At 57.3% G+C, this 14,863-nt stretch overlaps 1 protein-coding gene across 2 annotated transcripts; it reads left to right on the forward strand.

Annotated features, from left to right (window-relative positions):
* The first annotated feature begins 345 nt into the window (after nt 1-345).
* On the forward strand, nt 346-14,174 carry TSKU (tsukushi, small leucine rich proteoglycan). Of its 2 annotated transcripts, none has more exons than XM_004767989.3 (2): nt 346-483; nt 11,655-14,174. In XM_004767989.3, the coding sequence occupies exon 2, from the start codon at nt 11,663-11,665 to the stop codon at nt 12,722-12,724; it is 1,062 nt and encodes a 353-aa protein (XP_004768046.1). In that variant the 5' UTR covers nt 346-483; nt 11,655-11,662; the 3' UTR covers nt 12,725-14,174. The 2 variants fall into 2 exon arrangements, with proteins under 2 accessions (XP_004768046.1, XP_044927359.1); XM_045071424.1 differs by lacking the exon at nt 346-483 and adding an exon at nt 549-670.
* Nucleotides 14,175-14,863: the final 689 nt, after the last annotated feature.

Here is a 14,863-nt window from a genome sequence, read left to right on the forward strand (position 1 = left end):
ACGCATGCACACACACACACACACACACACACACACACACACACACACACACACACTCCTGCGACCTCCAGATGTTCCCGACCGTGCGGCCATCTGCTGAGGTTGCTCCGGCGCTCCGGGGGAGGGGGCAGGGATCCCGTTTGCAGGAAGCTGGGAGCCAGGCCGACTGGAGTGGGCGGGAGCTGCGTGCGCACTTTTGAGACGCTCCCTAGGGTGGAACCCGGGCTCGGCTAGGGCTCCGCAGGCAGCCGGGGGGGGGCGGGGCGGGCGCGCGCCGGGAAAGCCGGCACTTTGGCGACACTCCCTAGGTCGTCGGGCGGCGGGCCCGAGCCGCCACTGGGCGCCGGGCGGGTGGGGGGACTCCCTTCGGCGGGCGGGGGCCGGGGGGCGGGCCGCGCTGAGCTGAGAAAAGCGCCGGCCGGAGGGCCCGCGTCTGGGCCGCCTGGGTGAGCGCGCCGAGGCGGCTGCGGTGCAGGCTTCCAGGTGGGTGTGGGTCCCGGCGGAGCGGGAGTGCGCGCTGCGGACAAAGGTCCGGAACCCCGACCCCAACCTCACCTCCCCATCCGGCGGGCAGGCGGCGCTGGACTCTGGGGGCGGGCCCCGGGCCCCTCAACTTTTCCTGGATCCAGGGCGTCGGCAGTGGCTGCGGGGCGCCCGGGGCTCGGCCGGGGTAGGGAACCCGTACCAAGGGGAGAGGGCTTTCAGGAGACAAAGGCTCGGCGCGGGCCGGGGGCCGGCGCCTCTGGGGTCTTTGTGCGGACACGTGCATCCCGCGTTTGCGGGTCTTTGTAGATTTGGGTCCGGGGATGTGCATCTGCGTGCGCCTTTGTGTGTCCGTGGCTTTGTGTGGCTGTTTAGTGCCTATGTCCACGTTTTGTGGGCCCGCGTTTGGTTGTGGGTGTGGGTGGGCTCATTGTCGTGTGTCCGCGTACGTGGTCTGTGCCTGTCGACGTGTCTGGGTTGGATGTCCGTGGAGTGTGTGCGCGCTGAGAGCCAGACACCACCCAACTCCTTGCTCCCCTGCTGTCCACCCGGGCCCCCGACTTGACTTCAAACTTTTCAACTGGTTCCTCCGGCAACAGCCCCCGCCCTCCTCCCGCGTCAGCCGGGGCCGGGGGGGTTGCAGCCATCCCCTCTTTCTCCTCCTGGGGTCCTTAGAGCGGCGAGGGGGTGGGATAAGATGGGGCGGGGGGTCAGCCGGGGCGGGGGGTCAGCCGCGCTAGGGGACTCGCCCTGGCCGGGGCTGGGCGGAGCGCGCTGGACACCCCAGCCGACCCAGCTGGGAGAAGAGAAGTAAGCGGTCAGTCCTAGGCTCCGGCGGCCGGCGGCGGCCGGGTGTGTGTGTGTGTGTGTGTGTGTGTGTGTGTGTGCTGGAAACGGAAGAGGAGATGGCAGCCGGTGTTGCCAGCCCCGCTCTTCTCGGAGAGAGTGTATGTGACCGAGAGAGACGTGTCTGTTTGGCGAGAGGCCGGCCCCAGCCCCCGGCTCCGCTTTGAGATCCGCTCTCCGTCAGCGTCCCGCCCCCGCCGGGTGGGGGGACCAGCCCTCGGATCTGGTAGGTGAGGAGGCGACGGCCTTTGGGATCCCGGCACCTACTGGTTCCCAGTGGGACAGCTATGAGCCCACAATACGGCTCTGGGCGAGTTGCTCAGACTCTCGGGGTCGCAGTCACCCTGCCGTCGGTGGGTGCGAGAGAACTCCCCTCTGGGCGCCGATCGTGCAGTCGGGATTACCCGCGCTGCGGAATTCGGACGGAGCCGTGCCGCCCACACTTGGCCGGGAGGAGGAGGTGACTCAGGAACTTCTCCGATCCTTCTGCCTGCTCTACCCTTAAGATTAGTCCAGACTTGTGGAGCCTAGGTCTGACCAAGAGGGAGTCCTCAGCGGTGGGAGCCTGCTGGGCCTTTGATGTGGAGTCGCAGAGATAGCTCTAACACTATCCCTCCCCGTCCTCTCATCCCCTACCCTCGTCTTTAACGCGGAGTTTTGGGGATGCTGCAGATGTGAAGGAGGGCCACAAGCCACTCACCTAGGAAGGAGGCAACTGCTGGCGCTTTTTTCCCCCTTTCCGTGTCTCAGTTTCCCTTCTGGAAAGGAAGGTGTTGACAACTCCCCTCCCTTTCTGTTGTGGCTGACTGGTTGAGACCCCAGAAACTGGAAACACTTTGATTTTTTTTTTAAGATTTTTTTTTAAATTTATTTGGCAGACAGATCACAAGTAGGCAGAGAGGCAGAGAGAGAGAGAGGACGCAGGTTCCCCGCTGAGCAGAGAGCCTGATGTCCAGCTGGATCCCTGGACCCTGAGATCATGATCTGAGCTGAAGGCAGAGGCTTAACCCACTGAGCCACCCAGGGGCCCCAGGTGCACACCTCCATTCTGTCTCCAGGCAGTAATTTGCTGTATTGAATGGGGGGGAAGGGAAGGTGGCTTTGAAGTTAGAGAGGGATGAAGTGAGGTGGGCCTGGAGCCCCTGCAGCCTGGGAAAGGGAAGGCTGGGATGCAGCAGCGGAGGGAGGCCAGGGGACTGTTCCTGGCAGGCAGGAAGTGTCTTCCACTGAGGGAACAGCACTTTGTGGCTGTGTATTCTGAAAACAGCAGAGAGGTGGTCAGCATTGCAGACTATCAGATTGGAGGTATGTGTTGGTGTGGGCTGGGGACCAGAATTCTGCTGGGAGGGAAGGGAGGGACCCCATATGAGGGCCTTGCATGCTGGGCCTAGGAGCTGGGATTTGTACCTGCAGGTGGTGGAGAGCTGCTGGAGAGTTTAAGCAGGCATAATAGGATGGGCTTGGTAATTCCAAGAAAAATTCCTCTGGCTCGAGGGCAATGCTGGAGACTGGCAGGCCAGTCTGCAGGCAGAGTTAGAGTCAAGAACTTAGATTTTACTCCCACTTTGTTTCTTCCTGGCTCTGTGACCTTGGGCAAGTAACTTTACCTCTGATTCTCAGTCTCCTCATCCTTAAGATGTGAGTAGTAGTAATTCCTGTCTAACTGATCTGTTGTGAATGCCAGATAGGATGAGGAATGACATGTGCTAACAAAATGAGAAGAGGTTTGTGGTATGCCTTCCCCTGGGGCATTGCACTGACAACGGAAGGCAGAGACAGCTTCAGCTGTGGTCCTAAACCTGATTTCACCACCTGGCAAAGCCTGATGTTTCCTGCAAGCTTGGGCCAGATTTGTCCTCACTAGCAGCGGGAAGCTTTTCGTCCAGGACATTTCATTCATCTGGTTTATCCCCTTTCACGTGGCCAGGCCCCACATAGGAGATGGGCAGGACACAGATCCGAAGACAGTCAAGACCACAAAGTGTATCATACTTTGCTATAAGCAAGCAGCCCAGAGGCCACAGGAGCCTAGGGGGACAGTGCATGGTAGACAAAGAAAAGGAGGGCATCTCTGTCATCTCATCATCTTCATCAGAGGAAACAACCTGTGCAAAGGTGTGGGGCCCTAGAGGCAAAATAGGCTTCTGGGCTGGCAAGCCATCTTTGTGTGTTGCCACACAAAGTGGGAGCAATGGTGAGGTCCTAGTCTTCTGTTGGGATTGTACTCCGGTGACCAGTAAGGCTGACAATTGGAGGCAGGAGGCCAGGAACAAGGCCATTGTAGCAGTCCAGGCCAGGAGGCTTCCTGAGCTGAACCTGGGCAGGGCAAGATCTCTGCCTGGCTTGGGGGTGAGAGAGGGGAAGATGGGGACCTACCTACCCAGGGATAGCCGCCAATTCTCGTTCTGTCCTCCTGTCACAGGTGACACACCTGTTTCAGCCTGCTTCGGCTTCTGCAACCTTTCCAAACCCACTTCCCAAGTCCCTGACAGGTCTGGTCAGCATTTGTAGCCCAGGCTGGGCCCTGGATGGGATTCTTTAAACTCTGCCCCTGCTTCACCTTCAGATCTGCTGGTGTCGCAGCTCCTTTTTCTTTCCTGGTCCCTGAAAGCAGGAACATTAGGGGGCAAAAACCCACCTGCTGTGAGCACCAGTGCGTGCCTGGCCTGGGACTGAGTCTTCTTCATTTTACTTTGTGTAATCCTCCCAGTGACCTGCTGGGAGCAATATGAGAATTCTCACCTTGTTTTGTTACAGAGGAAGCCTCTGACTCAGGGGTGAGGGCACATGCGAGCCCCCTCGCAGGAGTTGCACTGTGGGGTTGGAGCACAGTCTGCCAGGCTGGAAAACCCATTCCTCTGCCCCATACTGCCTCCCTGTGAGTCTACACGTGCTGCCTCTCACCAAAGGGGACTTGGCAAGCTTCAGAAAGAAGAAAGAAGACACGCTGGACAGAAAAAAGTCTTGGGAGCCTTGCCCATTCCCCTGTAGATCATCCTCCTCCAGCAAGGTTGCTGGGCCCAGCTATACCAGGGATAATGTCATAGAGGAGCCTGGGCACAGAGTATTTGGATCCTGAGTCCAGCCCTTATCCTCACTGGCTGTGTGACTCCAGACAGATCACTGAACCTCTCTGGGTCTCTTCATGTGACTGTAAGAGAGACACGTGCCATCTAACTTGCCGAGCTTGCAAGGTGACCAAACAGATCATAGTTGAGAAATCCGAAAGGTCGAGAGGTGTCCTCTCATGCAGTGGTAGTATTCTGAATGCCTAGTACAGTGTCCAGTGCTCTGTGCCAGCCCCAGTGCTCTGCCAGGACATAAAAATCCATCTGACTCCATCCCTGCTCACAGGACAGACAGATAAATGTAATTACAGTCCAGCATGACCAGCTCTAGCCATTGCCTTCACGGGCCCTTTTGTAAGTTGAGTCTCAGCGGCATAAGGAGGGATTTCAAGCTCAGACATCTGGGTGAGAGACCTGGTTCCTCTACTACCCAGCTGAAGCAGGAGAGCCTCGTCTGCAAAATAGGGACAGTGACCTTCATGGTCAAGGACTGTGGTCCTTGGTCCATGGTCAAGACAGTGACGTAGAAGTTGCAGAGTAAACTGATGTGTTTGTACAGATGTGTGGCATTAGCGATTCTGTTGGGAGAGTCAGCCCTCAAGGACCTAAAATTCTTTCGGCCTTGCGTTTCCAGAGCTGACTAAGTGGGGGTAGGCGGACAGGATGTCCATGGAATTTCCACCTGGGGATTTCACTGACATTAGCTCAAGAGAGCTCCTGGCAGAGAGCAGCCTGTCTCAGGTGGGTGCTGGGACCCTTGTCCAGGTCTAGGCTAGCCTTCTGCCCACCCCATTCCTGTGCCAGGGGCTCCCTCTTGGAGTTGTGGTGAGGAGCTGGCAAATCTTTGGCCCGGAGATGCTGCAGTGTGGCTCCAGAGGCAGGCACCTGGAGCCAGGAAGGCCTAAGCCGGAACCCTAAGCTCTGGATCAGTTTCAGAGAAGGAGGAAGGAGTTTGGAGCCTGGCCAGCCGGGGCCAGCACACTGTCCAGAGAATGTTAGTACAAGCAGTCACAGACCTGCTGGGTGCCTGGCGCTGCACTGGGTCCTTGGATGGAGTAACATGGTCATTGCCTTTTGGAAGCTTCATAAATTATCGCCATCATCGACTACCAAGCATGGAGCTCTTAGGATGTGACAGATGTGTTTCCCACACTCTCCCATAATGCTTTGACTAACTGTCTTCTGTCTTCATTCCTATTGAAGACACTGAGACCCAACAAGGTTGATACTTGCCCAAGGCACACAGGCACAGGGCTGGCCTTACACCTGGGTCTGACTCCAGCCGTTGAGCCTGAATTGCTGGCCTGTTCCTCCCCCCCAACAGTGTCTGCCGTGGCCTCCAGGCCTCGCTCCAACCCCAGGAGGGGGAAGGGACGAACAGGTGAAGAAGGCGAGTTGCTGCCCCAAGCCACCCATGCTTGAAGTCAGGAGCCAGGCAGATAATCACAGGAGAGAATGTAGTGTGCACCCTAGGGAGGCACACGGATGGCGGGAGAGGCCCTGGCTGGGGGATGCGACTCTGGGGCCCGAGTGGACAGAACAGGCTTTGTTCCGCAGGCAGGGCCACAACAGGCCAGGTGGATGCGGGGGCCGCTGGCCACAGTCAGGTACCGGGTCCTGGGCCCTGCTTTGCCATTTCCTTGTCATCATTACCAGTTACCCAGGATCTCTGGGGGACTTTCCACTTTCCCACCCTGAAGTATCCAAGTTTGAGGAAGAGCTGTGCAAGGGCCAAGAGTGGTTCAGAGCTCCTCACTGTAGGTTCAGATCAAGATGGGGACTCAGCTGGGGGAGGGGAGACTGTGGGGACAGCGTGCCTCCGTGCCAGGGTGAACTTGATATCTGTAGGCAAAAGGAGAGGTGGGAGGGTTTGGGGAATGGGAGTGATGTGGCCACACCTGTCCTGGGGGCTGTCTGAGCAGGCCCTCGCTGTCACAGTAGAGAGAGCTGCCTGGTGTCTGTTAGTAAATAGTCACACAGCTTTGTCGTCTGACCTCACAGGGCCATGGGCCAACTTTCCTTAGAGGCACAGTGGCCTTGCCCAGAGGACATTATGCTGTGTACCCCCAGCCCAAGGTGGGTAGTTTCTAAGCCCTTGTGTTCTGTAGGCTGGCTGACCAGTGTCTTTTATCTGCAGGTCAGGGTTTGGAAAAGAAGTGAAGCATCTTGGGCCAAAGATCCTTTCCCTCCATTGCTTTCAATGGGGTCCACCTGTCTGCCTTTCCCTTTCTTCCCAGGGTCGGTCACAGGTCCCAGAGGGAGGCAGAGTCTGTACTGTTTTACACAGATGGGAAAACTGAGGCTCAAAGAAAGAAAGAAAAAACCATGAAGGTCACACAGCTAGCAGCACACTGGGCACGAGAATCCTGTTTTCCTGGGTGCAGGACAGATGGTAGCAATCTTGTTCCGACTTGTTCTCCTGTCTCCGCTTCTGGTCTGTAAGCCTTGTGAGGACAGGGACCTGGTTCCCCCCACTTCCACCCAGCATGCACCTCTCATGGTCTTGCTCAGTGTCCTGCACTTCGTAGAGATTTAGTAAATGCCTCTGGTACATGATGACCTCCCGAGATGCTGGGGCTGCTGGGCTGTACCTCTCACTGTGAAGCCACAGGAACTGAGGCTCAAGGAGGAGAGGGGACTCCTCCACAAGAGTGAGCAGACCAGGCCGGGGCTCCTGGCTGTCCTCCAGGGTCTGTATTGTCACCATGCACGGTCATCCTGTTGCCTCCCCTTCAGCCCCCAAAGAGAGGTGAAGAGGATGGGGGAGGGCCCTCGGAGGGAGGAAGCACAAGCACTCATCATCTGCCCATCAGTCATGTCCTGGCACTGTGGTCTCTGGTAGTCACAGTGACCCCTTGAGGGAGGGGTTGTTGTCTCCATTTTAGTGAGAAGATGGGCTAAGAGTGGAAGTCACTTCCACAGGTCGCCCAGGTTAGCACATCAACAGCTCCCAGACTTGTAGCTCCTTCAGAGCCAGGAATGGATCCCAGAATGACAGTTCTCATCTGGAGGGCCAATGCTCACCAGTAGGTAGAGGCCTCCCAGAGCACCATGTCAGGAAAAGCTCTGGGGCCCTGTGCAGGTACCCCCAGGCTGCAGTGCCGGGATTGAGCGGTGACCTCCATAGTGGATATGGCTGTAGGTCGGCTGGAAAGGTACCATCTTTCCATCATGTGGCCTCCACCCCCTGGGCCCTCATTTCTCTATGGGAATATTCTGCTTCCCAGTCTCATCTTCACTGAACCTGTCCCCTCTGAGGTCCATGGGACCATCATTACCATCCCAGATTCATAGTCTAAGGAACCAGTCTGAAGAGGTAAAGTGACTTGCCCGGTTCACACTGCAAGTCAGTGTCCAAGGTTTCTGGCTCTCTGTGAAGGCCTTTCCTCTCCACAAAGTGGAGGCTGGTGGTTTCTGTCAAGGAAACTCAATGAACTCAACATTATTCATCCCTTCTTCCATCCAGCAGCCCTGTGGAGAAACAGCATGCCTCCCAGAAAAGAACTGCTCTTCCAGAGGGTGCTGATAAGAGCTTGGACATGTTTCATGCATGTGCTGAAGGAAGGAGGAAGAGAGATGGGTCAGGCCCGCCTGCTGGCCCCCACCCACCTGCTCCCTGTCTTGTGGGGAAAGACAGGGTAGCCCACACTGCAGTCTTCCAATGTGCTAGGAAGCCTGCCAGGGGCCTCACTGACACCATTCTAGTTCATGTCTTCCACAGTCCTGTGAGCTGGCTATTCACATGTCCATTTTACAGATGGGGAGAGTAAGGCTCAGAGATTGTGGCAAGCCAAGATCAGAGAATGCAGAGGTGGCCATGGTCTTTTAGGAGGCTCTGTTAGTGTGTTTATCAGTGTGTTTCATGTATATTTCTCCTGTAAGAGAGGAAATAGGGGGAGAAAAGGAGACTAAAACGTGTTGAAATTGCTTTAAGTTCTACCACCTAATGAAAAACTACTGTGGCATGGATATATTTTCTTCTGGACTTCCAAAATTAGGATTTGGGTTGGTTGTGTTTGTTTTTGTTTTTGTTTTTAGTGCATAGTTAAGATTTTCCTAGACATGCAGTCTATCCTTATGATACCTAGCATTATGGCATCGGCCCCCTCTGTGAAGCCACAGACTTTTTTGAGCATGATTTCTGTGGCCTCTGTAAGGTCCCTAGGAGACTTCACCAGCCATCCTGAGTGGGCTGGGAAGCCCTAGCCTGGAATCAGAAGACAGGAGGCTGAATATGGGCCACCATCACCTCACGGGGGTGCTGTGGACAAGTCACTGCACGATGGGTCACAGGCTCCTTATCACTCCAGGGTAGGGTGGCACACCCCATTCTGCGGCCCTCGCAGCATCTAAAGAGCAAAAAGGCCTTTTGTAAACTATAAACAGCCCACGCCCCTGGCCAGAATATTCCTTATTTTCCCTCAGTCTCCCCTCTGAGAAAGTTCTGCCTTCCCCTTGGCTCCTGAGGCTTTTGCTAAGGGCTTGGAGCCACAGTGCCGGGCCCTAGCATCTGTGAGACACTCGTGTGCAAAGTCACCCCTCCTTACGTTACCCCAGAGGGGATCTCCTCTGAGCAGGACAGGGTCATGGACTCTTAGACACCAGCCCACACCTCCAAAGTCTTAAGGCAAAGGCATCTCGGGGGCTTCTCCTTTCTCTCCACTGCCTGGGACACCCCAGAGAGGCCTCTGGGCTCTGCTGTGAGCTCATGAAAGCCCAGGGCCACTGAGTATTAAAGACCGTGGAGCCTGGCCTGAGCACTCTGGCCGCTGCCCTCCTCCTTTCCCAGCGAAGTACAGAAGTGCGTGTTCCACTTAAACCGAACCAGTTTGGAGATTACCAAGGCCAGAGTTCAGTTCTCATCCTCCATGTCCTCTAAAATGGAGGACTTGCCACTGGGAATGTCCAGGCCTAGCACAGAACTGGGCCCCCGGCAGAGGCGGCCGCTGCACAGGGCTGGGGAGGACCTTGTCTGGGGTGCTGAGGGAGCACCCACAAGTGCAGTTACACAGGTAGGTCTTGGTCTGTGCTCTTGCTCCCTTTACGTCAGCTGTCCTGCCTCCAGCAGCTGGTAATGACCACCTTGCCTTTGTGCCCAGCCCTTCCCAGTTTGCATTGCACTTCGGTGGGAGTTGAGTTGAATCACCTCCTGTGAAGAGGGCAGGGCGGGGATGACTGCCTTGCGGTGAGGAGGAGAGGCGGAGGCCTGGGGAGCGCCGTGAGAGGCCCCTGCTCTGGGGAGAGGGTTTGGGCTGTGTTCAGGCTGCGGGTTACATAAGCAGGAGCTCATGAGGGGCCATCTGGCATTTAATAGGCACATTGTATAATCACCTTTGGGAACCAGAGGGTAACCGCAGGGGCCTGTGGTGGGGGGTGGGGGGGCTTGTTTAAACCCCAGGAAGGGTGCGTATGGGCAGATCAGCTTGGCAGGGAAGGTGGGGCTCTGAGTGGTAATGAACCCCTGGGGTGAGAAGCTAACCCAGCAGAACAAAGGGGGCCTAGAGCAACTCAATATTTTCCTTTTGGTCCCAGACATTGGAACACTCTGTCCCGCCTCAGTTGGGACCAAGCCCAGGATGCACCTGGGCCGTGTTTAATCCTCAAATTGGACTCTACAAAAGAAAGGGGTGGGGAGAGAGGAGGCCCACATAGGGGGAGACAGAAGAGCCCCACTTCTCAACGTCTCTGCCCGAGCCAGAGTGCGGATCGGATGGCTGCCCCCTTCAGTTTCATGTGTGGCTGGTAATGCTATCCCGCAGCTCCTCCCCACCCACCCCACCTTGAGGGCCAGTAGGAGGGTTTGTGGGGGAGACTGGGCAATGGGGCAGGGCAGGGCCACCCCAGGAGAAGAGACCTGCTGGGGTGACCCTGGGTGCCTTCTGTCCCCCCAGGCAGAGTGGCCGCTATGTGGCAAGAGGGGGTAACACCAGACTGGGCAGTGAGAGGCCTTCCCTACTCAACCCTCTCTCAGCCCCCTGCAAGCCCCTCCCTTGGCACCTCTGTCCACAGAGCTGCAGTAGGTGTGAACTCCGACTCGGGTCACACAGGTGTGTGTGGGTGTGAGGAATGAGTGTGACAGCCTACGTGGAGTGCCTGGCATGGCTGACAGCTACTGTTATGATTGTACAGGGAGGGAAACTGAGGCACGGCATGTGTCAGGGGAAAAAAACCCCTCTTGGGCATGTCTCTGCTGTCCACCTCACCAGCCCTGCTGGGGGAAGCAGATGAAAAGAGGGAACTAGAACTGGGAAGGCCTGGGTTCTAATCTTGCCCTGCTTTCACTAGTTTGGGAAAAAACCCGGGTCCTCTCTGAGCCTCTAGTTCTTCATCTGGATAATGAAGGAACCAGCCTAGCTGCCCTCCCTGGGTTAAAGGAAGGGCAAGCTGTATTAGATGTGGGGAGGGATAGGGCAAGGGGGAAGGGGCTTGGGATGGGTGTCCCCAGAGCCCATCTGAAGTTGAGACACAGGGTCCCAAGTGGGAATAAGGATTCTGCCTCTGGAGGACAGGCCAAGGAGGGGACTCGGGACTAGGAACTCGGCTATTGTACCCACAGAAGGGGTAGGGTGGGGATGGATATTGCAGGTCCCCTTGCAGGGAAAGACTTCAGTCTCGGGGGATGGAGTGTGGGTCTCAGACATGGCCAAACCACGACAGTGAGTCATGCTTCCTCTGAACTCCATCCAGGTCCTTCCCCACCCTCACCCCCACCCCCGCCCCATACATGTGGCCGAGCATGATTTTCCAAACCTTCTACATCTTAGTTGGTGTCACTGTGAGGGTTAAGGGGGACCGTGTCAGGGGAGCAGATAGCATGGCCCCCAGCACTGGCTCAGCAGAGGTGGATGGAGCACCCTAGCCCATCAGAGCTGGAGAGGCCAGCCAAAGACCCATCCAGTTCAGGAGGTTTCCAGCAGGGTGGTAAGCAGGCCTGGAAGGTTCCAAGGCCCCACCCTCACATCAGCCAGAGCTTGGCTGCTTTTACCTGCCAATCTTTTTTAAAGAAAGTGTTCCACTGCTCCAGCGATCTGGCCTAACCCCTTCTCTGTACAGATGGAGAGACCGAGGCCAAAGAGGAGTGGGGACCAGGAACTGTATGAGGAAGAGCGTTTGGGGGAAGCATTCTGGGAGGACAGAACTGGTGGTGGCAGTGGTCAGCCATGCCTAGATACACTGGCTTATGGCTTCCGTGGTTGGGCGAGAACCGTCTGGTATGGGAAGCCTGCTGCCATCCCTCACCTGTGGCTCTCTTTCCAGCCCCCACCATGCCGTGGCCCCTGCTGCTGTTGCTAGCTGTGAGCGGGGCCCAAACAACCCGGCCGTGCTTCCCTGGATGCCAATGCGACGTGGAGACCTTTGGCCTCTTCGACAGCTTCAGCCTGACCCGCGTGGATTGCAGTGGCCTGGGCCCCCACATCATGCCCGTGCCCATCCCCCTGGACACAGCCCACCTGGACCTGTCCTCCAACCGACTGGAAACTGTGAATGAGTCGGTGCTGGCCGGGCCAGGCTACACCACTCTGGCAGGTCTGGACCTCAGCCACAACCTGCTCACCAGCATCTCGCCCACTGCCTTCTCCCGCCTTCGCTACCTGGAATCGCTTGACATCAGCCACAATGGCTTGGCAGCCCTGCCAACAGAGAGCTTCACCAGCTCACCCCTGAGCGACGTGAATCTCAGCCACAACCGGCTCCGGGAGGTCTCAGTGTCCGCCTTCACGACCCACAGTCAGGGCCGGGCGCTGCATGTGGACCTCTCGCACAACCTCCTCCACCGCCTGACACCCCACTCTGCAGGGGCCGGCCCTCCCGCGCCCACCATCCAGAGCCTGAACCTGGCCTGGAACCGGCTCCGCACCGTTCCAGACCTCCGGGACCTGCCCCTCCGCTACCTGAGCCTGGATGGGAACCCACTGGCTGTTGTTGGCCCAGGCGCCTTCCGGGGGCTGGCAGGCCTGACACACCTGTCACTGGGCAGCCTACAGGGTCTCCCGCAGCTGGCACCCTATGGCTTCCAGGAGCTGCAGAGTTTGCAGGTCTTGGACCTGTCGGGCAACCCGAAGCTCACATGGGCGGGAGCTGAGGTCTTCTCGGGCCTGGGCTCCCTGCAGGAGCTGGACCTGTCGGGCACGGGCTTGGTGCCTCTGCCGGAGCCGCTGCTACTCCACCTGCCCGCCCTGCAGAGCATCAGCGTGGGCCAGGCCATGCGATGCCGGCGGCTGGTGCGCGAGGGCGCCTACCCCCGGCAGCCAGGCTCCAGCCCCAAGGTGGCCCTGCACTGCATAGACACCCAGGAACCGGCTGCTAAGGGCCCCGACGCTTTGTGACAAATGGCGTTGCCTGGGGACACATAACAGACTGCCGCTCTGGGCTCCCTAGGGTCCTGGGTAACTTATAATTTTGTGTGCCAATGCCAGGGAGTGGGGGGACCCTGCCGGCCTCTGGGGCAGCAGCATCGGAAGAGAGCTGTGGGCCGAGGGAGAGGCTTTGGAGTTGGGCCCAGCACCCAGAAGCAAAGTCTGGTCCCTCTTTCCATGTTGTCCTCCAAACCATAACTAGAAGGTCTTCGATGCCAAACCAGACAGCCGTCCCTTGCTGTCCTTCCCCACTTGTCACCAAAGTGCCTTCCCTCAGGCCTGGGCCAACCTGATCCGTGACAGGAGGAGGGTGGAAGGGAGCTACTTCTGCAGGGTGGAGGTCAGGCCCATGGCTGAGCATCCCCTGGGGCCCCCGGTTCAGTCACTCAGGGGCATGGGCTGCTTTTACGAGATAGCCCCCCTCTTTGCTCTGGGCACATGAGGCCCATCTGATCCTTTTCTTTTCCTCTAGGACCCTGGGTAGAACCTTAGTCATGGAAGGGACTAGAGAAAAAATCAAGTGCACCTCCTCAGGTGACAGATGAGGTCTGGAGAAGGAACATGGCTAATCAGAGGTACTGCGACAGAGGCTTGGCTGGCCCCAGAGCCCTGCCTCCCAGCGAGGCCCTTTGCACTTTTCTGTCTTCTCTAAATCATGCCCTCTGTCCCCTTCCTGGGCTCCCCCATCCAGCCATGTGTGCCCTTTCCCTGTCATTCCCAGGACAGGCAAGGGCCTCAGAAGTGGGCCTCTGGGCCCTGTAACCAGCCATGTGGCACAGGTTCAGTCAGCTCTCTGTGGAGCCTCTGGAAACATGAGACATGCCAGTCCCAACCCTACCAGTGTCCCACTCTGGCATGGGGTCCCGCAGCAACTGGAAATTCATCCATTAAGCCCTGACGCATACCACCTCTAACGGACTCAGCAAGGAGTCCATGCATTCCCGGAAACCCCCAGGAGCCTCCCAGATTCAGCCCCCCACTGACCCTGAGCCCCATGGCCTGTTTCCCCCATCCATCAGGAGGCAGGTACCCCCATCAGAGTTCATGCTGTCCACCCCAGGTGGTGTCTGAGCTCCCTAGCCCTGGGCTCTGTCCTTAGTCTTTATTTTATAAAAGTTGTTGTCTTTTTAATGGTCTGTCACTTCAACCCTCCAACCTCCCCACCCCTGCCGGCAGGGGATGGAAATGTGTCATTTGTAAAAAGAAGAAAAGCATTGCATTTATTCACTTTTGTAATACTGTGTCCTGGGGATGCTTTGAGGGAGGAGGTGTTGGGTGGTAGCCAAGAGTATGTGGCCCATTGGGCCTCAGGGGGCTGGTCCCACAGAGATGCCCACAGAACAATGAGAGCTCTGTCCTCCCCCACCAGCCCCACCCTGCACCTAACTGGTCCTTGATTGAATAAACACTATAAAGTGTCCCTCTTTCCATCCTTCAACCTGCATCCACGGCCAGGTCTTGGGCAGCCTGTTCTCCCAGAAAAGCCCAGGAGCTTCGCAGGATTGGGACAGTGAGCTGACATGAGGGAGCCAGTCAGGAATGGGCTGTTCCTTTCACTGTGGCTGCTACCCTGTCTAGCCATCTCCCCTCTCCCCACTGCCCCAGCTCCGTGATGTGTCAGGCCCTGGCACGCCTCTTGCCTTTGCTCAGGCTGTTCCTCTGGGGCCTTGTCCTTCCGTCATCCCCGCCGCTCAACTCCTTCCCACTCTAATAAACTTGGTTCCTCCCTCACCTCCTCAGCCTTTCCCTGTGGTCCCCCTTCCCCCCTCCTGAGCTCCAGCAGTACTTGGTTTCTGCTTGGCATTTTGACTGCTGCAGGACCCTGACTCCCGTTTGCCTACTTCCAGTCCCCAGAGCTTGCTTCCAGCTTATTGGAATGCCTCTGCTGTCTCTAAGTTGTTCCTTCTAACTGGCCAAGGTCTGTGGGAACATCCATCACCATCATCAATAACAATGACAAGCTTTTTTCTGCTACCTACTCTGTGCCCGGGGAATCATGTTCTTCGGGTGTGAGTGGGAAGGACACACAAAAGATACCTGACCATAAGAGCTGCACAGGTAGCTGTAAGAGCCCTGTGGTAGGGCTAGGAAGTCTTTCTGGAGGAGGCA

This window comes from Mustela putorius, unplaced genomic scaffold (assembly GCF_011764305.1).
Source record: "Mustela putorius furo isolate JIRA1106 unplaced genomic scaffold, ASM1176430v1.1 tig00003987_pilon_pilon_pilon, whole genome shotgun sequence".
Lineage (NCBI taxonomy): Eukaryota > Metazoa > Chordata > Mammalia > Carnivora > Mustelidae > Mustela > Mustela putorius.

Bases quoted from the DNA above. Each gene is read 5' to 3' on its own strand.
- TSKU (XM_004767989.3), top strand. From the start codon at position 11,663: ATGCCGTGGCCCCTGCTGCTGTTGCTAGCTGTGAGCGGGGCCCAAACA.